A 23,989-nucleotide genomic window follows, 5' to 3' on the forward strand; every position below is an offset into this window, starting at 1 on the left:
CGGCCAGTGATTGGCTGAGCAGGCTGTCACTCTTGTCTCAGGAGTGACAGCCTGCTCAGCCAATCACTGGCCGCAGCGCTAATCTGTCACAGTCAGTGATTGGCTGAGTGGGCTGGAGGCGGTTGGAGACACTGGAGACCCGTAGGATGACACTGGGGGAGGGCGGACAGGTGAAGCACTTTTTGTGTGTGTGTGTGTGTGTGTATTGTTACAAACTTTGCAAAAAGTTTGGCTGTGTACTGAACCGAGCTTTCTGCAACAGCCATAATGAATCTCCGTTTGTAAGATTCGGTTCGTTCATCACAGTCAATACCATTGATTAGGAGTACATTACAGATTGCAGATTTTAAAGAGCCTTCTACAAGGCTTTAGTATTATATAAGGAGGACTGCATGGATCAGATGCATCTCTTGTGTAGCCAATATGCAATAATTTTGTGAAGGGTTCAAAAAAAAATCAGTCAATGATCGAGTGTTTGCTCATTTGGCAGCTGATCGTACACAAGGTGACGACTTGTTTTGTCAATAACTGCCCCATGTGATAGGGGCTTAAAGAGGTACTCCATCTGGGACCCCTTTTTTCACAATCACCGAGGAGCAGGTGGGTAAAAACAATTGAGATTTATCAAACATGGTGTACAGTAAAACTGGCTCAGTCGCCCCTAGCAACCAATCAGATTCCACCTTTCATTCCTCACAGACTCTTTGGAAAATGAAAGGGGGAATCTGATCAGTTTCACTTTACACCATGTTTGATAAATCTCCCCCTATGACATCAACTTACCTCTCTGGCTCCAGTTCTGCCACCTGCATCCAGTCCCTCAGGTCCACAGCAGCTTCCTCATCTGTGATGGAGCTTGAGACGTGACTGGCAGGCCCACTCAGCGGTTGTAGCGGGGTCCTGTTTCTGCTGATAAATGGCTGAGCAGGCCTGAGATTTCATGTTTTAAGTCCCATCTCAGACCAGGAAGTGGACGGAGATCAGAGACCGGACACAGCACCGGAGCCGGGGAAGTAAGTATATGTAATTGTTTTCACCCACCCTCTCCCCAGCGATGGCCCCAAACGGAGTACCCCTTTAAGTAGGTCCCTAATAGCAATTTCACAACCTCACCTCGCTGCCGGAATGAGAACATCTGTGCCATAGATGAATGAGGATGGAGAATTTGATTGCACTCATGCACCAGACTCCTGCGATCACCACATCATCTACATAGAAACAACCACTCCTCTCCATTCTCCGAGGCGCGGTCACTAATCTCAGGGACAATGTTTTGATATATATGGGGTGTCTGTAATTCACCAGATACTAAGAATCCTTTAAGAATGTTTCTTCAGACGATGAAGGATCCGCTGTGTTCTGGGACAACATGAGATAACTCCACCGTACTTATCTATTTCCAAGTATCACTAACTCTTTCCACGTGAACAATGCCAGACTTCCTGCCACTTATCACAAGTTAAAACACAGACTGATGGAATCGTATTTTTTCCAATTTCCCCACCATTTATTCTACTTAGATCTATTTTGATACCCTTGAAACATCGTCCTGTGTCTCAGCCCCCGGGATTGAGATATGCGGCTTTGGAATAACATCACGATGATAGAGCCTTCACCGGTCATGTCCCGGAATGTACAGATGTTACTCGCTCCCTATTCATCACAAGAAGACATTTTGCTTTTCTACCAAAGCGAATTTATATAATATATTACCGCTTGTCTCATCTATAGGCTGTTAGCGCTATGTTGCCAGAGGATTTGTATCAAGTGTGTAATAACAAAACACTTTAGGAGAAGCACTTGGGTAAAGACTTTATGAGCGGTTTAATGAAAACCTTCTTGGAAGGAACAATCTCCGAGGTGAGTACAAAATTTTGGTAAAAATTGGGCATGGAAACTAAAGAAAACTGTAAAACACTCAAGTTTATACAAAACACAATTAAAAAATCTGATTAATCAAATCTTTCCTGGTGGTTCTAAGTAGGTAAATATTTGATTCTCTGGTCGGTTTTTATATGGTGTTGAGTTGTGAACAAAGTCGCCAGTGGGTGGTGTCAGGATCCATGCTTCTTTACTCATAAAGGTCAGACTAGACACTCAAGCCTTCACTCCCAACACACATCCCTGAGGTGTCCATGTCCCTGGTCACCGGTTATCCTTCCTTAGAGTCCTTTGGTAAGTAATATCCATTGTATACTACTTCACCATCAATTTCAATGGTATGGCTGCCTCCATCTTGATTTTGTGCACTCCAATCATTCCACTCCAGGGGTGATTTAAGCAGAAACTAGCTGGAGTTTGTATGCCCAGTTTGTAGGATTAGTTTTAGTTCAGGAGAGGCCAATGTAGGGTCGGTCCCTCTAAGGTCACCTTAATTTGGTGGAGTGGTACATGTTATGGGGGACACTTATGAACAGTGGCGTACTCATACATTAGGCCTCGCCCCCATAGCCTTGCCAAATCCGGCACAGAAATCTACACCTGCTCCTGAGCAGGTGTAAACTTATACCATGATTTACGCTTGCGATCACGATAAATCAGGTGTGGGAGGAGGCCACACCTTCTTCCCGCCTCGCCGTACCAACCTGCTCGCCCGATGGGCAGGCAGGCGCCAGGGAGAAGAGGCGAATCTGCGCCTTCAGCCTGGCATACGCCAGGAGCGCAAGATTGATAAGTGCCCCCCATGTGATCAAATGGTATGCTAAGAACCTAATTTTCCCATTTTTCTCTATAGAAGTTGTCCAGTTCTAAATATCTACATTAACCACATGTCTTAACATTTGAAGTGTGCTGTTGCACTTTTCTGTTTTTGTGAATGCAAAAGTTTTAGGCTGGTGTGGAAAAATGCTGTGTAGGAATTTTAAAACTGGGTGAAGAACAGCCAAACTCTGTCACAAAGGTTAGGAGGCAAAGAACAGCCAAACTCTGACACAGACAGTGTCATGCCACAGGTCATTTACCATAGAAAAAATGAGCACACCACAAGATACAAGGTATGTGCTGTTAATGCTTGCTGAAGAAGCACAAAGAATTGGGCAATACCAAGGACCATAGACCCAATGTTCAGACAAGAAAACATAGTGCAGCAGATAAATACACATCATGCTTATTTCCCTTCAGTGCCATCAGCCCAGAACTGGCAGAACAGTTAGCTAGAAGAATTGACCAAATATTTAGATTTCTCTTCAGTTCATTGATGCAGTGGATACAGACACATCCATTCTAGGTAATAGTCTGTGAGCTAAACACATTATCAGCAGTAGAAGCAGCAATCATTCTTCTAGGCCAGTCAAGTCAATCTCTGGCCCGCGGTGCCATTAATTTTGGCCCGCCAGGCAATTCAGAGTTTTAATTACATCTGGCCCGCCATGGCTACTATATAAGAGACTATGGGGGAGGGCTGGCTACTATATGAGACTACTGGGGAGGGCTGGCTACTATATAAGAGACTATGGAGGAGGGCTGGCTACTATATAAGAGACTATGGGGAGGGCTGGCTACTATATAAGAGACTATGGGGAGCGCTGGCTACTATATAAGAGACTATGGGGAGGGCTGGCTACTATAAAATAGACTATTGGTGAGGGTTGGCTACTAAATAGGAGACTATGGAGAGGGCTGGCTACTATAAAAGAGACTATTGGGGAAGGCTGGCTACTATAAAAGAGACTGTTGGGGAGGGCTGGCTACTATATGAGACTATTGGGGAGGGCTGGCTACTATATGAGACTATTGGGGAGGGCTGGCTACTATATGGGACTATTGGAAGGGCTGCCTAATATGTGGGCCAATTTTTGGGGGATTGGCTATTATATGGGTTGGGGTTTAATCTTGTCATAGCAATTTATCATGTCATGTCATTTATTGTAGTGCACAGCGCTGGGAGACGTTTACTGCTGACAGTGCCAGGAACAACGTACGCTGCTCTTACAATGCAGCAGCATTCGCGCTTCAATAATTATCATGGTTAGCCCGCGACTTTGTCCAATTTTTTTATTTTGTTTCACTGTGTATTTCAGTTTGACACCCCTGTTCTAGGCCATGGGTGTCAAACTTACACCTCCTAAGTGTTACAAAACTACAGCTCCCATCATGCCTGGATAGTAGAGATGAGCAAACTTCACAAACCAAGATTTGTTACAAACTTTTCAACAAGTTTTGTTCATTACTGAAAGTTCATAACAAACCCAGTCCAACATGCCAGTTGCACATTTAATAGACTTACTGTATAGACAACAAAAAAGAGACTATACTTACCTGTCCTCACTTCCCTGATGTCCTCCAATGGGTCTCTGGTGTCCCCCCGCTGATCACAACCGCCTCCACTTCGGAAACAAGCTCATTTTGGGAGTGACAGCCTACTCACCCAATAACTGATTGGCTGAGCGCAGCGGGCAGTGATTGGCTGAGCAGGCTGTCACTCTATGGCTGCAATCAGCTGGGAACACCAGAGACCCATAGGAGAAAACTGGGGGAGCGTGGATGGGTAAGTATTGGTGAGCAAACTTGCTGAACCTCAATCGTTTAACTGTTTTAGTGCGGCTCATTTAAGGTTCGGTTTGGACGTCAAAGTTTGGTGAACCTGCTGAAGTTTGCTCATCTCTACTGGACGGCCAAAGCTCCACCAACATGACCCTAAGAATAAGTCCTGGGTCTAGCAGAGAACCGAGCACCAAACTGAAGTCAGGAGGAAGGGGGTCTTACAGGTGCGGTGTGATTCCCTTTATCTCTTTCTCAGGGTGTCTTGGATCTGGGCTCCATACAGGAGTTACACCTAATCATCCATCCTGGTATAGTGGACCAGGTGCTGTGCGCTTCCTGCAGGTATCACATTTGCAGCCTTTATTCATCAGGGATCACCATGTTTCGGAGGAGTTAGTGTCGTTCTCGGAAAGAATCTGAATGAGCGGCATTGACCATTATATTTTATTGTCAAGTAAAATGAGTGCGAACCAGCTCCAAGCATGCCTCGTCCATCTGCGAGAGCTTTCCGTTTTACGAGGTGACACAAAAATGCACTTTCAGTTTTACGAATCTGCAGGTTTTGGATGGAGATAGAGATTAAACAAGAGAGATAATAACTCACTAAGCTGTTGAATAAATGTTATAACCCGGAGTAAAATACATTGTAAACTTCGGTCCCGAACAAACTAGATGGGAATAAAGGAAATCACGACGGCAACTATACTCTGCGCAGGTTTTACAGGCAGAGATCTAAAGTGTTCGCCTCTTCTCTAGGTACAAAGTAAATTATGGTAAAATGGTTTTCCTGGGACCTTAAAGGAGTTATCCAGCGTTAGAAAAACATGGCCACTTTCTTCCAGAGACAGCACCGCTCTTGTTTCCAGTTCTGGTGTGATTTACAATTAAACTCCATTCACTTTAATGGAACAGAGTTGCGAAACTCCACCCAAACTGAAGACAAGACAGAGGCAGAAGGGGTCTATGGAGCCTCAGTTACGAGTCTCAAAACACAGGAATAGCCAGATATCCCTCTCTCCAGAAAAGGAAGCCCATTGCCAAGGGGTGCCTCCTAGTGGGCAGAGCACCAAACCACCCTGATACGTAGTCCCTCAGGTCCTCATTCTGTTGCGAGCTTTGGGACCTAAATAGGGAAACACCGTAAGTCAAAGACTAACTCTGTGGTGAGTATAATGACATAAGACAAGAGTTACCAAGGCTAGGCATCCATCCACAGACTGCAGTTTCGGGGTATTTGTCCCTTGTTAGTATGGAGTAGGATTCTGGCTACCGGGGGCAATGAAAAATAGACCAACAAAACACAACAATCACTGAACTCAGGGACAATAGCGAAAAAATCCAATGGAGTACTACAAAATTTGAATATGCAAAGAAGGGGTCCATGGAGCCTCAGTTGGGAGTCTTAAAACACAGGAATAGCTAGATAGAGGGATATCTGGCTATTCCTGTGTTTTGAGACTCGCAACTGAGGCTCCATGGACCCCTTCTTTGCATATTCAAATTTTGTATGGGACAATCAGTGGAGACTCGTAAATGAGTACTCCATTGGATTTTTTCACTGTTCTCCCTGAGTTCAGTGATTGTTGTGTTTTGTTGCTCTATTTATCATTGCCCCCGGTAGCTAGAATCCTACTCCACACTGACGAGGGGCAAATAACCCGAAACTGCAGTCTGTGGATGGATGCCTAGCCTTGATAACTCTTGTCTTATGTCGTTATACTTGCCACAGAGTTAGACTTTGATTTACAGGGGCCACCCTGGTGTTTCCCTATTTAGGTCCCAAAGTTCGCAACAGAGTGAGGACCTGAGGGACTACGTATCAGGATGGTTTGGTGCTCTTCCCACTAGCATTGCCCTTGGCAATGGGCTTCCTTCTCTGGAGAGAGGGATATCTGGCTATTCCTGTGTTTTGAGACTCGCTACTGAGGCTCCATGGACTACTTTCTTTGCATACCTAATGGGCACCTATATATTAGAGAATCTGTGGCGGCCTTGCTGGCCTTCCATGCCAAACTGCCAGGATGATGTTATGAGTGTGGTTGGTATATAGCTCAGCCAATGATGGTACAGTCGTGATGTTGGTGATTCATGAATACTTGTTGCCAAGTTTCGATCTTACTGTCGCTATAACACCTTCTGCCCTGCAGTGTTGGGGTTCCCGTCCTATGAGGGTGACACAAGCCCCAGTCTTGGTTACCTGAGAAGAGCTAAGTGTCTGAAACTATCCGGTGTCACCTGCGCTGCGAGATAGAGAACGTAGACCTTTATACGGTTGCTTTGCTCTAAGTCAGTTTCTCTGTCTAGCATACTGCCCTGCTCTGTTGGGAGAGGTTCTCTGCGTGGGCTGGGGTGATCTCTGATTTGTCCTCTTTTAGCTGCTTAGCACTGCATAGTGTCTATAGTTATAGCTTGTGAAAAGAAAGTCTCCATACACGTGTGGCTGTGTCCACATCACAGCTGGTCTGTCCCGGACAGGGAACCCTGGCTAAGTACAGCAGGGATGCCTGGTCTGTGTGTGTGTCCTACTCCTCAGAGAATCAAAGGGAAACTAACTAATTGACGCTACACTTCCTCTCCCCATATGACTACTTCCTAAAGGGTGTGTAAGAGTCCCTGTGAGTGGTGAAGAAGAGAGTGTGCAGAAGAAAGGAGGATAGAGATAGGTAAAAGGAAAAGAGCATCTCCCATTGGTGCACAGACTCACATAACAAAACAGTAACTCTTTAGTGACTACAGTTGTGCAATACATACATAGTTATGAACACTGACATCTGGTGCTGAAACTTACATATAACTCCATCACCACCTTACTTTAGAGGATAAGGCTTTTGCGGCAGGTGTAAGACTAGAAACACCCGTGGTGGGACACCAAATATCTACCAACTTGGGTTCTATATACTGGGGAAGCTACTTACTTGGGTCTGTATACTGGGGAATCTACCTTTTCCCTATATACTAGGTAAACTACCTAATGGTGACCTATATTAGGGAATCTACCTACTGGGGGTCTATATAGTGTGGAAACTACCTGTTGGGGACCTATCTACACAGGGAAACTGTGTACTGGGAGACCTGTCTACAGGGGGAAACCGTACACTGAGAGACCTGTCTACAGGGGGAAACTGTATACTGGGAGACCTGTCTACCTACTGAAACAACCAACCTACCCTACCCCTTCCCCCTCCACCTACTTACCTACCCACTTTAATGCATTGGTCACCAAGATGCCATAATTACTGTTTGGCGCATGGATGGGGGAAATGTAAAGTTTCCTGGATGGACAGGAAGAAGGCAAAGTGACTGACACTGAAAATATCGATATGGAGTCAAAAATAGTGTTGAACGGACTTGCCAAACTGTTAAGATTTGGCAATGTTCTCCAAACCTGAACTCTTGGCATTCTTCTCCAGCCATCGGGAGTCAAATGCCAAGCGTTCAGGTTCGGAGAACATTACCAAACCTGAACAGTTCGGCAAGTCCGCTCAACTCTATTCACAATACAACACTATTCACAAGATACAGTATAAGAGAAGTGCTCTCCCATGCATTCCCTATAGAACAGTCTTGGTTTTGGCAGAAGGGTCCAGCCACTACAGTTTACACACCGGTACCTAAGACGTCTCGGAGAGCTTATCCTCTCGCTCTCTATTTCATTCTCTGCTTTTCCCAAACCCTTAAGCAGATGATAATGAATACAAATGAGAAGAAACAGCAGCTAGATATTTGCATGAGAGGTTAAAACCTTACAGCCTCCAATTCCCTTTTCAATCACGCTTGTCATTCTTCAGAGCGTGTAGTCAGTGTTTCTGTGTCACATCTGGAGTCTGCGTTTCAAAGCAAAGAGCTAATATTTAGGTATTCTCGGGAAGGGGAAAGCTGTCACTATGACAACGTGGTGAAAAGTGCGCGCTTCAAAAAATGGTGGGATCGTTTTAAAATAAATAAATAATAATAAAAATAATAAAAAAGCTCCTCAAATACAAGCTGTTCACAATTGGATTGTCTCCCGCGGTCTCAGCTGCCATGGAAATGGCTTTCGTCTGTCGAAAGAAAAACCTAGAGAGACACCTAGTGGAGAGGGGATCCGGCATGGAACAAAGAATGGCAGACTTTATAAAGTCGGCGCCGCAATATATACCACTCTGCCTGATAATATATGTCGATGATGGCCGAGGGTGGTAGCTGCCACCTCTGTCAATCCCACAGAGTAAAAGGAGGGGAACGGACAGAACTGGTGTGTGTATTCACATGGGGGCACAGGGAAGCTCAGTGCTCAGGATTATGGGGGTCCTTGTGGTCAGACGCCCACTGATCAGATAGGTATTAGAGATGAGCAAACCTTGAACATGCTCAAGTTGGTTTGAATCTTAGCGTGTGGCATTTAAATACCGGTGGCTGAAGAAGTTGGATGCAGCCCTAGGGAGTCCTGTTAAATATGGATACAGCCATAGGCCTGTGTTTTCCCAAGACTCCTTAGGGCTGCATCCGACTTCTTCAGCCACCAGTAATCAAATGCTACACGATCAGATTCGGACCGACCCTAGCGTGCTCGAGGTTCGCTAATCTCTAATAACTAAAATGATAAGGCGTTGAAAGTTTATTGATCTATTGGCAGTTTCACTTTTTTAAATACCCTGTAAGGGCTTTAAATGGTGGACCCTATTCTTTTATAAGTTGTGAGCTTGCTCACAAGTCCATTATAGATGCGGATGTTGTTGCACCCTTGCAGTGGACGACATTGTCCTATATTTTTTTTCACAGGGGTCTTATATATTTGTATCTGTTTTCTACTATATGGTCAGGGGTGTAGCTATAGAGGCTGCATCTGGGCCCAGGAGCCCGAGGGGCCCATAAAGTCTCTTCTTCCCATATGTGAAAGCCAGTACTGTAACGTTAAGGAGATTTTGCACTGGGGCTTACCACCTTCATGGTATGTCTTAGGTACTTTTGCTGTGCTATGATTTATTGTACCATACAGTCTATGTAATCCCGTGGTGCCTCCATATATGTTATTAAAGGGGTACTTCACCTAAGAAAATGTTACCCTATTAAATTTCTACCCATAATCTAAGCTTGTGCATAATAGGTTTCTATTACATGAATCGGGCCATTTGTCTGCAGCACATCCTGACTCTGAAGCTGCAGAAAATCCTCACTTCCTGGTTCACGTGGCCTCGGCTCCTCTGTCCTCCCCCTCCCTTCTGAGACCAAAGTCAAATGATCTCTGTCTCTTCGGTTGCCAGGCAAGTTGTAACACCTCATCTCTAACCCCACCCACCACTGACATCACACCAATCAGTGAGCACCTGGCCAAGGAGCGGGGAAACAGAACAGTGACAGCCTCCAGAGCAGTGTAGGGGAAAGGAAATAGTTGTTTCATCTCTCTTTCTAATTTATCCATTTAGATGGATATGTGGCCCAGGGTAAGCTTGACTGTCACAGGCTAATTAATTACCTTTGTCTGGCAGTTCGAGAATGCCAGTAGTGCCAGCACACAACATTATTAGTTAGTTATTATTATTAGTTGTCCAGCAGTGAGGGAGTTAACAGTGAGTGCTGATCTGTGCTGTGCATGTTGGGAGAGGAAAAACATAGAAGAATCAGGAAGGGAGTCCAGTCAGTGTGAGGTAAAAGCAAGCAAGACTAGTAAAACTCAGGTACCTGTAAAATCTGCAGCGTAAACTAAATGTGAACAAGCTCTTTCAGAAGAGAAACAAAGACCTAACACGTCGCCACAGATTACAGACGAACGTGCGGATTATTCTGCTACACGTCCCATTCATTCTCTATGGAGACCTCTGTGGGTTAGAATATTAGTATATCACATACACAGAGCTAGAAGTTAAGAAATAAGAAGAATATTTCTGGATGAAACACATGGCTTCTGCCGGAGATTAGGAAGCCCGGGGAGAGGCTACATCCCAGCAGGTCAGATAGAAGTACAAGAGAAATCAGACGGCTCAATCAGGCCGAATTCATGGGACGCCGAAAGTGAAATTCCAGCACTGGTAAAAAATTTCTTAGCAGAACAGCGGGGACCGAGGGGAAAAGAAATCCAATGGGCACTTCACGGACACTGAGCACATAACACCAGGCGGGGGTGCAGGACGCTCGGGAGCTCTGTTTGATGTGACAAGAGGATAATCAGAGGACAAATTTCTCTTCAGTATAAAATGATTGCGGTGGAGGAAGAGCGGATGGGGCCGAGGACTTTATTAAACTTTTCTATCAGTTCCTGGGGGGGAAGGGCGGTTGGCTACTTTGCCAAGTGTTGCTTTGTTCTCATCAGGATGTGGAGAGGAAAACTTTAAAAAAAATATGTAATATGTACAATAACGTCACTTCTGTAATAGTTTCCAGCATTTACAGCAAGAAGAAATATTTGATGCCTTGACGTCTTCAGACCCTTATACTTTTTTTTTTTCATTTTGTCATGTTGCGGCCTTGTACTAATATAAAAAAAAATCCAGTTCCCCCCCCCCCCCCCCATCATTCTGCACTCTGCTCTCTGCTGTGATCAAGGCCCAGAGTGGGCCGAAACACGTTTAGAACTTTTCTAAGTTTTTGTATGTAACGATTTTATGGAATTAACACAATAAATACCAGATTTTATTGGACTGCTGGAATACGTTTCCTTTTATCCATATAAACAGAGAACAGGTCATAAAGGAAAGACTGAGATTTCTCCTCTTCTCAAATCCATTCCTGGCTTTGGCTTCAAAAATCTGTCAGATAAATCTCCGTCTAAACACACCGTTAGGCGAAGCCCATTTGGCAGCGATTCCGGCCTCCAGTCTTCTTGGCTTTCAGAACACAAAGTTTACACCAGGACTTGGGGACTTCCATACTTCTCTTCAGATCCTCTCACACTCTGGTAGAATGGACACAGTGGCATAGCTTGGATTCATGGGGCCCCATAGCAGTTGCGTGGTCTTCCTTCATGGTAGCTACGTCACTGGGCGGACGCAATTGTCAGGTCTTTCCAGAGATATCATATTGGGTTCAGGTCAGGGCTCTGGCACTCGAAGACATTCACAGACTTTTCCGAAAGCCGCTCCTGTGTTGTCTTGGCTTTGTGCTTAGGGTCATTGTCTTGTTGGAAGATGAAGCTTCTGCCCAGTCTGAGGTCCAGAGCTCTGGATCAGGTCTTTTTAAAAATCTCTGTACTCTGCTCCATTCAGCATTCCCTGCACTACAACTAGTCTCCCTGTCAGTTAATAGTTCGCTGTAATTCCACATTCGTTCTCTAATCATTCAGTGTAATTGCACATTGTTCCTTCATTTGCTGGGATCAGATGGAGTGAAGGATCATAGTAACAATCGTAATCTAACGACGATCATTCTGTTTAATATGGTGCACGATTTCAGGTACTGTAGCTCTCGTTGGCGATGGTTAATTGAGCCCAAAAAGTTAAATCTTGGTTTCATCGGAGCAGAGAATCTTGTTTCTCACAGTCTGGAAGTTTCTCCCATCTCCTCCTATAACTTCGTTTGGTGGAGTGGCAGCTCTAGTCCTGGTTGCTCATAATGTCTTCCATGTAAGAATTATGGAGGCGGCTGTGCTCTTGGGTACTTTCAGCGCAGCAAATGCCTTTTGTCCCCTTCTCCAGATCTGTTCCTCCACACAATCCTGTCTCTGAGCTCTACAGGCAGCTCTTTCCTCCTCATGGCTTGGTGTTTGCTCTGATATACATTGTCAGCTGTAAGGCCTTATATAGACAGGGGCGGAGTCTCTCCAAATCCTGTCCAATCAGCTGAATTTACCACAGGGCACTCCAGTCAAGGTGCAGAAACATCTCAGATGATTAAGAGAAATGGGAGGAGCTAAATGTCACATGTCAAAAGCTCAGACATCAATGTGAAATAAATTTACAAAAAAATTCAAAACACTAAAATTATGTTAGCAGATTCTTATTATGAGGTATTAAGTGCTGAATAATGGGGGCAAACATTTTTTTTTTTTAGTGCAAGGCTTCAGCATAAGAAAATGTGTAAAAAGGGAAAGGGTCTAAAGGCTCTCTGAATGCATCGTATGTGACTACAGATGCTGGGGAAGGTTGCTAGACACAGTATAAAGTAAGTTTTAGACAAACATTAAACAAATGATAACTGGTCTAATGACTAATAGACATTTATACAGCTAAAAGTGCATCTATATTTACTTAAAAGGGCACTGCAGAGAAAAATAAGTTTTCATATGAATAAGTTATACAGATTTGTGAATCACTTCTATTAGAAAATCTCCAGTCTTCCAGTACTTATCAGCTGCTGCATGTCCTACAGGTAGTGGTGTTATTCTTTCCAGTCTGACACAGTGCTCTCTGCTGCCACCTCTGTCCATGTCAGGCACTGTCTAGAACAGGAGAGTTTTCTATGGGTATTTGCTACTGCTCTGGACAGTTCCTGACATGGACAGATGTGGCAGCAGAGAGCACTGTGTCAGACTGGAGAGAATACACCACTTCCTGCAAGACATACAGCAGCTGATAAATACTGGAAGACTTGAGATTTTTAAATAGAAGTAAATTACTAATCCATAACTTTGACACTTTTTTCCTCCGGCGTACCCCTTTAAATGGAGTAAAAATGGCCTTTGTGAACAACAATCCTCTTGTACAGTGTGAAAATCCTACAGGAAACATTTGGTGAAGGTGATTGAACATTTAGAAATTACCATTTCTCCCATTGCTCTCACACTGCCAAAGTGGTTATGACCATGTAACAGTATCCATTCATTTTCTCCCTGCACTGTAGATGTGTGCTCACTAAAACATGTGACAGCACAATGGTTTATGTGTTATTAGTTTAGTCATCAATAACTCAGGTACTTCCGAAGAGTTCCCTTACTTTTTCTTATACCTGTATATTCTAAATGGTAGTTCTTGTTCATTGATCCAAAACATACTGGAAAGCCAGGGGTAGGGAAGCTCGGTCCTCCAGCTGTTGCAAAACTACACTTCCCATCATGCCTGGACAGCCAAAGCTTTAGATCTGACTGTCCAGGCATGATGGGAGTTGTAGTTTTGCAACAGCTGGAGGGCCAAGGTTCCCTATCCCTGGTGTAAGGAGCCAATGTGAGCAGCTTTGTGCAGCGCAGTGGAATATGTTGGTGCTATATAACTATAATAAATAAACTGGCCCTTTAAAGGACATCTGTGTCCACTCATAGGAATGCATTCAGTCTACCGCCTCTGACCTTTAGTGCGACAGGTGTCAGAGAGGAACCGAGAGATTATTTACTAACAAAGTGCAAAAGTGCAATCAGTCAGTAAAAGCGCATAGCAACCGGCCAAACATGTGCCGCGGCCATCACTGCATCAATCACAGCAAATTGTTCCCATGTCACCGAGGGTTACTGAATATTTGTCCGGTGTCAGTGACCCCAGACTGATCACTCTCCACCTATTCAGGTTGTGGACCACACTGAAATCCTGACAGCGACTCGTCCGACTGCGCCCAGAGAGAAGTGCGTCAACCGCCTACAGAGGCACATGGACTCTTCTAGCCCCTAGCCACCTTTAATGCTCGTTCTCCTATATCCTTTCTGAATCTTGGGACTTAGGTGATATAGATCCTGTAGGGTTCACACTACGTTTTTGCAATCAGTTTTTTCATCCATTTTTGCAAAAAAAAACTAATTGAAAAATGTATGTATCCGTTTTTCCATTGACTTCCATCATAATAATAAAAAAAAAAATCAGTTTTTTTGATGGACTTTGTTTTTGTGTATGTTTAAAAAAAAAAAAAAAAAACTGATGTTTTGATCCATTTTTTTTATAAACCTACACAAAAACAGTCTACCTCATTTTTGTGTCAAAAAAAAAAAAAAGTTTTTTCCATAATGGAAGTCAATGGAGAAAGATTAAAATGGATGCACACAAATACATCCGTTTTTCTTCATGTTTTTTTTTTTGCAAAAACGGATTGCAAAAATCATAATATGAACCCAGGGCTGGGTTCACACTTTCACACTATGTTTTTGCAATCTGTTTTTTTTTTCAGTCATTTTTGCAAAAAAACAAACAAACTGATGGAAAAACGTATGCATTTGTGTGCATCCGCTTTGATCAGTTTTTCCTTTGACTTCCTATATATATATATATATATATATATATATATATATATATATATATATATATATATATATATATATATATAAAAATCTAAACATTTGTTTTTTTTTTAACGGACACAAAAACGTGGTTGACCAAATTTTTCGCTACGTTAAAAAAGGATGCATTCTGATCCTTATTTTTTTTTTTTGTAATGGAAGTCAATGGAAAAACGGATGCACGAATGCATACATTTTTCCATCTATATTTGCGAAAATGGATAAAAAAAAAAAAAGGGATTGCAAAAGTGTAGTATGAACCCACCCTAATACAGTACAATGCATGTGAATGGCTGGATATGACCATGTTAGATTTGCAGAGATCACAATGGTCAGATTCTTTGGAAACCAATGGCAATATACTATCAGGTACTTCTTCCTATGGGTTATAGCCTCTCTGCAGCCTATTTGCATTCCCTGGCATTAGTTTCTGCAGTCCACGTGGCTTGTGTGACCTCATGCGTGCGTATAATAGACTTGGCGGTTTCACAGCTCTGTGATCTTTGCTTATGTTTATATGGAATAACCTCCAAGGATTGATGGTTCACTTCCCAGAACAAAGCTTTGCCCTGCTATCTATACCACTATATCCAGCGTATGTACAGAAGATGTAAAACCTGTCCGCTTTGCTGGACTTCAAGCTTATAGCCAGATGCTAAACAATGAAGAATACAATTAGAGGCATGGATGTTATAGAAAATGCTGGCACACTGCCACCTTGTGATAACGTTTGGTATTGCAGTGAGAGGAAATGAAAGATTAGGGGGAACAAAAGGATTGGGGACACTGCGGCCCTCCAGCTGTCGTAGAACTACCACGTCCACTGACAGCCCCAAAACTTGAGATATCTGGAGGACATCTGTAAGGAAGAGTGGGACACAATCTCTGCAAATCTGGTCAAGAACTACAGGAAACGTCCAACCTCTAACTGCAAACAAAGGTTTTTGCACCAAATAGGGAATCTTTCAGCACCTGGGCCGTACTCTAGGCGCTGACTGTTATGTAGCTGGTAGTCCCCTAGTGAGTGTGGTGCCTTTAGGTAATTTGTCTGTGGAGTGGATTATGCACAAGTCTCCTACTGTAATTTAGAGTAAAGAAGTTGCAGCTCAGCATTTGTGCCAAACTCTGCCACACCTCACCACTGCTTCCTCCTCTTCATGAAAAATCAATGCTGCCTGACCTCCTGCCCACTTAGCGGTCAGCCAGTATCTGCCACCTGACTGACCCGAAATCAGATATGGTTGAATCTCCAACTATGTTAGAGCTATGGCCTTGGGGTAAAAAAAAAAAAAAAAAATTAAAAATAAAAAAAATCCCCTGTCTAGAGACCAGCAACAGTTTTTATTTTCCTGGGTTCAATTCCCCTGACAGAATTTAAGGGAATTCTGGAAGCGGATACAGACTATTACAGTAATTTTGCAGGCTTAGGCTATGTTCCCACAACGTTTTTTCTTGTCTGTTTATAATTTTTAAAAATTGACGTCCGTTATTTTGAGGATTGGCCGCTGTCAGTGCAATAACAGCTGCTGGTACGTTATTCTAGTTTGTGTTTACTAATTGGCTTTTGGGTGTGTTTTTATGAAGGGGAAGTCCGGGCAAAATAAGATATGTTTTTGCCCAACAAAAGTTATGAAAATTACTAATAGACCCTTATGTTAAACAAATCGAGCCTTGGTTCACACTACGTATATTTCAGTCAGTATTGTGGTCCTCATACTGCAACCAAAACCAGGAGTGGATTACAAACATAGAAAGGCTCTGTCCACACAATGTTGAAATTGAGTGGATGGCCGCCATATAACAGTAAATAACTTACACAGTACAGGGGAGAGTTATTACAAAGACACAAATAAAAGCTACAAATTTAAAGAAAAGAAAAAAATTTAATTGTAAACCTTTATATTAAAAAGAAAAATACAAAACGAACATAAAACATAAATATTACACAGACGATAACAGAACGTTACACAGGTTCATACAATGTATAGAGATGGTTTAGCGGTGTAACAATCACATTCAGCGGGTTTATACCTCAGATGGTAGAACGCGATCCCTGTGAAATGAAGGGGTTACTGAAAAGGCTTTATACAGAGCTAAGGTGCCGGGAACACAAGGCTTGTGTTATAGATTAGCATATGTTTAGAAGAAGACATCTTTTGTGGTATGCCATACGGGATTTAGTAGATTCCTCGCTATGCCACACAGTGTGGTATACACAAGGGTTAGCACTATAGATGCTATAGGTATGTGACAGTCCCTCCCTAACAACTCTTCTTGGGTCTTACATATAGCTGCTCAATAAAACTCAAAAAAGTTGTGACGTTAAAAAAAAAAAAAAAAAAATTAACATTTTTCATCTGAACATGTATCAGTAGAAGTAGTGTACCTGTACACTACAGAAGTGCAAGAGACTACTTGTTATTGGCCGTGGCAGTGCAACTAGTGGCACGCAACTGTAGTTTTTCTGGAGAGCGGTGGGTTATTGCATCAAAAACAATCTCCTACTTGGAGAAGCATTCACACCTACAACATGTATATATGATCTATAGCACATGAGTATTTACTTAAAGGGGTCGTCTTACTATAGACATTGGAGACTTCACCAGTAGTTGATTGGAGACAATTAGAGATGAGCGAACCTGGAGCATGCTAGAATCCATCCGAACCCGAACGTTCAGTATTTGATTAGCGGTGGCGGCTGAAGTTGGATAAAGCTCTGGAAGGTTGTCTGGAAAACATGGATACAGCCAATGACTATATCCATGTTTTCCACATAGCCTTAGGGCTTTATTCAAGTTCAGCAACCACCGCTAATCAAATGCCGATCGTTCGGGTTCGGATGGACTCCAGCATTCTCCAGGTTCACTCATCTCTAGAGACAATGTGACAGCACTTTCCTAGGTCTGCTTTATTCTAGTGACACCAGTTTTTGATGAATCTTTTTCAAAAAGGGAAAGTTTCCCTAAGGTCCTATTACACGAAACGATTAGTCTTGTGTAATAGAAGGCAACGATTAGCCGACATGAACAATGTCGACTGATCGTTTCAGTCGTTTGTCTTTCAACATAAAGACAAATGACTAATATAACAGCGATCTGATGCAGTCTCTTCGCGGAACAAGAGCGGCGGCAGCAGACCGCTGTTTCCTGCTATGGTCTCCCGGACTATCAGCGATCACCCGACCCCACCCCACCCCCGCAGCTCCCCTGTATTTGCCGCTATTACACACGTCGGCAGTGAGCGGGGAACGAGAAGCAAACGAGCACTGACAGCGCTCATTTGCTCCTCCAGTCGCCCCGTGTAATAGGGGCTTTACACCTTGGAAAAATCCACATCATAAATAGAATTATTCTGCAGCAAAGCAGAAGAGGTTGCAAATTGTATAAGGGTTGTCTAGATAGCGCCACTACTTTTCTCAGGTTGGGTGCGGTATTGCAGCTCAGCTCCATTAAAGTGAATAGAGCATAATTGTAATACCACACTAACCTGAGGAAGGGGTGGCGCAGTTTGTGCAAGAAAGTAGCTGTGTATTTTTAGTATTTGAAGCGACTCTGCACCCCTAAACTGATTGTGGGTACAGAGTCACTAAGGTCTCCAGCAAATCTCAGGTCTGTGCTGAAATCACTTGCATCCTGCATCCATGCACTTTTGGCATCTGCAGCAAATAGTGTAAAAATTTACACATCCTTTTACCTTACGATATAGATTAAATAAGTTATACTGATTAAACACACCTGGAATAAAAGCTGGCTATCTTGCCGACAAAAGACTGAGCGACCATGAGACCTGCACTACATTGTCCAGAAAGCTGCTAGCAGAAAATCCTGCAATCAATGGGAGCAATACCAATAACACTAGATTAAAGAGGTTACCAGGCTTGGAAAAACATGGCCACTTTTCCAGAAACATCTCGTCTCCAGTTTGGGTGCAGGTTTTGCAACTCTGTTCCGTCCAAGTGAAAGGGGCTTAATAACAAACCACACCTCAACTGGAGACAAGAGTTGTGCGGCCATGTTTCTAATCTTGGACAACCCCCTTAAGGAATGCCTTCTCCCTAAGGGTAGCTTAACACGTACCGGATCCGCGGCAGGTATCACGCCGCGGATCCTGGTAGTATGAAGCTGAATGGGTGACATACACCTGCAGCATACATTACCTGCAATGAAGCTCCTGGCTCCCCCATCAGCCAATCAGTGCACGGCAGCACTGATTGGCTGATGGGGAGTGAGGGGAGCCAGAAGCTTCACTGCAGCGCCAAGCAGGTAATGTATGCTCTAGGCCAGGGCTGCGGGGGGTTAAAGGGGATGGCTTACATATCCGCAGTGGAATGAAAATTCCCCTGCAGATATGAAACTCCATAGACCTTCACACTACATGGATCCGCAGCGGATCCGCTGCAAACTCTCAGCATGAAATTCGCTGTGGATCTGGTAAGTGTGAAGCTACCCTTATACAATCTTTACAGTGTCTCTGAAGGCAGGGATGGGGAACCTGTCGCCCTCCAGCTGTTACAAAGCTAAAATTCCCATTATACCTGTCCAGAAAAATATTGTATTGGTTTGAATGATACCACAGTGTAGGTTTCCCCCAGTCTTACAGAGCATAAAAGGTCAGTAAGTCTGACATTTGGGGGAAACCGAAGACTCAGCGTCCGTGATATCACAGTGTACTGACCGGGATAGGGAGAAATCACATAACATTCACTTTGGTTCCAAATAACTCAAGGACTAAAGACAAGCCCCTTCACGTCCCAACTTTACCCATTACAGTAACAGGGCCTCATCTTAGACTAAAGCTCATCATCTAGCCAAGATATAAAACTACTATATAAAAAGAGAAAAAAAAAAAAAAAAAAATCACAAAAAAAAAAAAAAAAAAAAAATCACAAAATTTAATGCAATAAGGCTATAAAGTAAAGTTTAGAAACTGGTCCCCTACAGCAGAGATCCCCAACCTGTAGGAAAACCACAACTCCCATCAGGCTCTCTCAGAATATAGCCAATACTGTGCCATGGGAGTTTAAATTCTCACACAATGGTAACTATCCAGTCAGTGCCAACTTTGTAGCGCCCCTATAAACTTTAAAGGGAACCAATCACGCCGAAATTGCCCCCATTGATAAGGAAGCGTGCTGGTACATCAGCCAGCACGCTTCCCAAACATCCCCCTGTCCCCTCTGTCCCCTCTTTTGTTAGCCCGTAATCTTACTTTTGCGATGTCCCGCGCCGTATGCTAATCAGCCCTAAGTAGTCCGGGTGGGCTGAACTAGTCAAGGTGGGCTGTACTAGTCACGGGCCTGGGCGCTGTAATCACGCCCAGAGGGGCGTGATTCAAAGACCTTCGCTCCACCGACGTCATCTCTGGCCCGCGTTCACGTCGGCGGCGCGCCGCGTCTTTCGCATGCCGCGCATGCGCAGTACGGCGGGAGAAGACGCTGACGTACTGCGCGTGCGCGGCGTGCGGAAGACGTTAGCGGCGCTTGCGTTCCAACGCCGACGTCTTCCGCACGCCGCGCACGCACAGTACGTCAGCGTCTTCTCCCGCCGTACTGCGCATGCGCGGCATGCGAAAGACGCGGCGCGCCGCCGACGTGAACGCGGGCCAGAGATGACGTCGGTGGAGCGAAGGTCTTTGAATCACGCCCCTCTGGGCGTGATTACAGCGCCCAGGCCCGTGACTAGTACAGCCCACCTTGACTAGTTCAGCCCACCCGGACTACTTAGGGCTGATTAGCATACGGCGCGGGACATCACAAAAGTAAGATTACGGGCTAACAAAAGAGGGGACGGAGGGGACAGGGGGATGTTTGGGAAGCGTGCTGGCTGATGTACCAGCACGCTTCCTTATCAATGGGGGCAATTTCGGCGTGATTGGTTCCCTTTAAGGACAACAAAGGCAACAAGGGTTCCTAAGAAAACTGCCCTAGGAGTTTTATGGGACTTGCAAAAATGAAAGTGGTTAACTGGGATTACAAAAGCAGAAACAGCGCCCCTCATCCTTCATACATAGAAGTGCAGGCCAGTTCATTCATATATCTAAGTTCATACCTGCCCCATATTTCCAGCCTTACATGTGGCTCCATATTCAATAACAAAATGTCACCTTCTATTGTAATACAATACCTACACACTCACTAACATACTTATTCCTGCAATTCATCATGGTCAGATCTTAGTTAACAGGTCCAATGACTAAACCATAAAGATAACATGTCCAGCACCACAGGGACAGCTTAAAAACTCTGAGATCTGGCCACGTAATAGCCTGCTTATAGAACTGGCCTTCCAGGTGCCGGGGAACTACAACTTTACAAGTAGAGAGGCACAGGTGGGTGGGTGTGTATGTTTGTTTAGATTATATACACAGATCAGTATATATATGTATATGTGTAGGATCAACCATTGGAGGGTATACAGAGTACAACCCAAAGAGATTCCCCCATGCATACACCTCACACATTCCCATACACTACACACCACACACACACACACACACACACACACACACAATTCCCATACACTCGGCCTTATTGTCAGCCAGATTATAGGAGAACAGAAAGAAAATCCCTTGGGAAGAGCAAACCTTACAGAGAGATATTCAGCCCCGGAAGGGAAGACAAACATTGCTGATATTTGCAGTCCGCACGGACAAAGCTTCTCCAGAGATGTTTGATCACAAATAGCTGCCTATTCAGGAGACACATTGTTCAGGGGGTCCAGCGACAACCAGAGGGGCCGGGGATCAGCTTCACATTATAGCAGGATACCATAGAGTGCATGAAGGGGTCGTAGCACCTTATAGGACAAAGCTCGTGGATATTATTTTGCTTGTATAAGTAACAAAATGGGTAATCTGCTCTGATAGAAGCGGAAAACCCATTAGGAATGAACCTGTAAAGTAACTGATCCCCAGCAATGGGATTGAAGCAAGAACATAGCTCATAGGGCGAGAGTTAATTTGTATGGTCTGACCTAGACTCCCTTCATGCCCCTTCAGAGAAACCATTAGGAAGGGTTAGATCCCAGGGGTCAGATCCTGTACTTATTACACCTTAAAGTGTCCCTGTAATTTGAAGAAACTTTGATAGCTCAGGATCTGGATGCCAATACCCTGCACAATCACTGCTAAGCGCCTCACCCCTCTATCTCATTGCAGGAGATGAACTCTATGGTAAGTCTATGGAGCCTAATGCCTGCGTCAAAACAAGGTCTTCTCCCAGCTTACTGAAAGTCTCAGTGCCCAGCAACCCACATCAAAACTCTGACATATCAAGTGTGAATGGACTATGACTAGATGGGACTAGAGAAGGCAAAGCTACTTTCTTGCAATAAACAGCACCACCCCTGTGCTCTAGGTTGTGTGTGGTCTTATTATTCAGCTCCATTCACTTCAATGGAAGTGAGCTTTAAGACCACACCCAAACAAAGGAAAAAAAAAAGAGTGGTGCTGTTCCGGGAAGAAGGCGGCCACGTTTTTGTGGATAACCCGCTTTAGTTTCCGCTGTAATATTCTCCATTGATGCCAATAAGTGCCGATTCCACTTTAGTTCCAATTATTCTTTTTACCACCAGGCTAAGAAAAACAAAGAAAGAAAAGTGACAATAATACAATGGTAAACGTTTGCAAGTGCTTGTGTGGGCTTCTTGACGACTTGGGTCACGTGAAATCACAGTGTTTTGGATTCCTGCCCAATGTTGCTGTAACTTGGCGCTTTTAAAGCGATCACACTGGCTGTAACAAAATGAAACCGCTGCATAGCCCTAGTCTTAAAGCGATCTGGTCAAAAAAGTTTTCACTCCAAGTTTTTGAACATCCAAAGGCCAACCAATCAAAACTGACAGATTAAAGTATAAAAACACAGAGTAACCTAGTTTTTCAGCGTGCTGCTTGGTGGTATGCATTGGATCACTCTGACCTATCATACTACACACCATACCCAGTTTCAGGAGTCACTTTATTGCAGCATTCCCCAACATGTTGCTTTCCAGCTGTTGCAAAGCCTCAACTCCCATTGTGCCCTGCAACAGCTGGAGATCCACAGAAGGATTCAACCTTAAAGTGTCACTGTCATTTAAAAACTGTTGACATGTCTCTATGACGAGGTGTCAAAAGTTTTGTTATTGGTCCATGTCTGAGTGTTCAGACCTGTACCGATCGGAAGATAGAGCCGGGAGAAGATGCACTGCAGTGTCATGTGATCAGTCGGAGTTCTATGGAGCACGACTGATCACGCGACAGAGCCGGGAGAAGATGTGCTGCAGCACATTATCTCCCGATCAGTATGGGTCTGAACACTAAGACCCAGACCGATTAAAACCGTTGACGCGTCTATGACATGTCAATTTTTGTGAAGTGACAGTGACACTTTAAAAAGGAGTTATCCAGGATTAGAAAAGCTTTCTTCCAGAACCATCACACCCCTGTCCTTAGTTTGTGGATAGCATTAAAGCTCAGTTCCATGGAAGTGAATGGAACAGAGTTGTAATACCACACACAACCTGAGGACAGGTGTGGCGCCTTTTTGGTAGATGCCATGTTTTTCTAATCCTGGATATACCTCTTTAATGTAACTGCTGGTCAGAACACATTGAGTGCAAGTCTATGGGAGCAAAGTCCAGTTCACTACATTATATAAAGCAAGGACCTGCAACCTATGGACCTCCAGATGTCTTTGGAAGACCAAAAAGGTTAAAAGGATCACAGGTATAAAAAAAATAAAAAATAAAAACACGTGCCCATCACGAGGTCAACAATACAGATACGGAGTGTTATGAGGTTATAGGAGATTAGAAAAACATGGCTACCGCCTTGCCTCTCTGGACAAAAGCAGCCATGTTTCTCTAACCACAACCAACCTCTTTTAGGCAATGTACATGTCCAAAGTACTGCAAGCACAACAAACAATAAAAAGGACTATAAACAATAAAAGAACCCTCCCTAACAGTTTTTTGCCAGGAAAATTATATTAATAACCATAATACCACACAACATATCAAAAGAACAGTGCGGGGTTAAAGACTGTTAAATAATAAAAACACTAAAATACCGCCATATAAAAAGAGATGGGTCCAAGTCTGCACAGGAAAAGTTATGTCACAGCTTTGTAACAGTTGTCCACAGGTTTAGGTAAAACAAAATTGTAAAAAAAAATAAAATAATTTGAGTCCATTACTATTAGATCCTTTATATGGAAGTTTCTTGAGTAGATGACAGATGCGTCCGCTTTATTTTACTGGGTGCCTGGAGAAAGAATAGGACAGGGGGGTAGAGTAAAAAGTATTAAAGGGGTTGTTCACCCAAAAATGATTTCTTTCAAATCCACTAGTGCCAGAAAGTGCCACAGATTTGTAATTGGCTATTAAAAAATCTCAAGTCTTCCACTACTTATCAGCTGCT

General features: G+C 43.8%; 1 protein-coding gene across 1 annotated transcript in view; it reads right to left on the minus strand.

Moving 5' to 3' along the window:
- Positions 1–22,835: 22,835 nt before the first annotated feature.
- ARHGAP19 (Rho GTPase activating protein 19) overlaps positions 22,836–23,989 on the minus strand; it is a 40,695-nt gene continuing 39,541 nt past the window's right edge. The window contains exon 12 of the mRNA XM_069978891.1: positions 22,836–23,833. Within this exon, the coding sequence (XP_069834992.1) occupies positions 23,777–23,833 (57 nt within the window). The 3' untranslated portion in view covers positions 22,836–23,776. The remainder of the gene's footprint in view (positions 23,834–23,989) is intronic.

The sequence above is a fragment of the Dendropsophus ebraccatus genome, chromosome 8, assembly GCF_027789765.1.
Source record: "Dendropsophus ebraccatus isolate aDenEbr1 chromosome 8, aDenEbr1.pat, whole genome shotgun sequence".
Classification (NCBI taxonomy): Eukaryota; Metazoa; Chordata; class Amphibia; order Anura; family Hylidae; genus Dendropsophus; species Dendropsophus ebraccatus.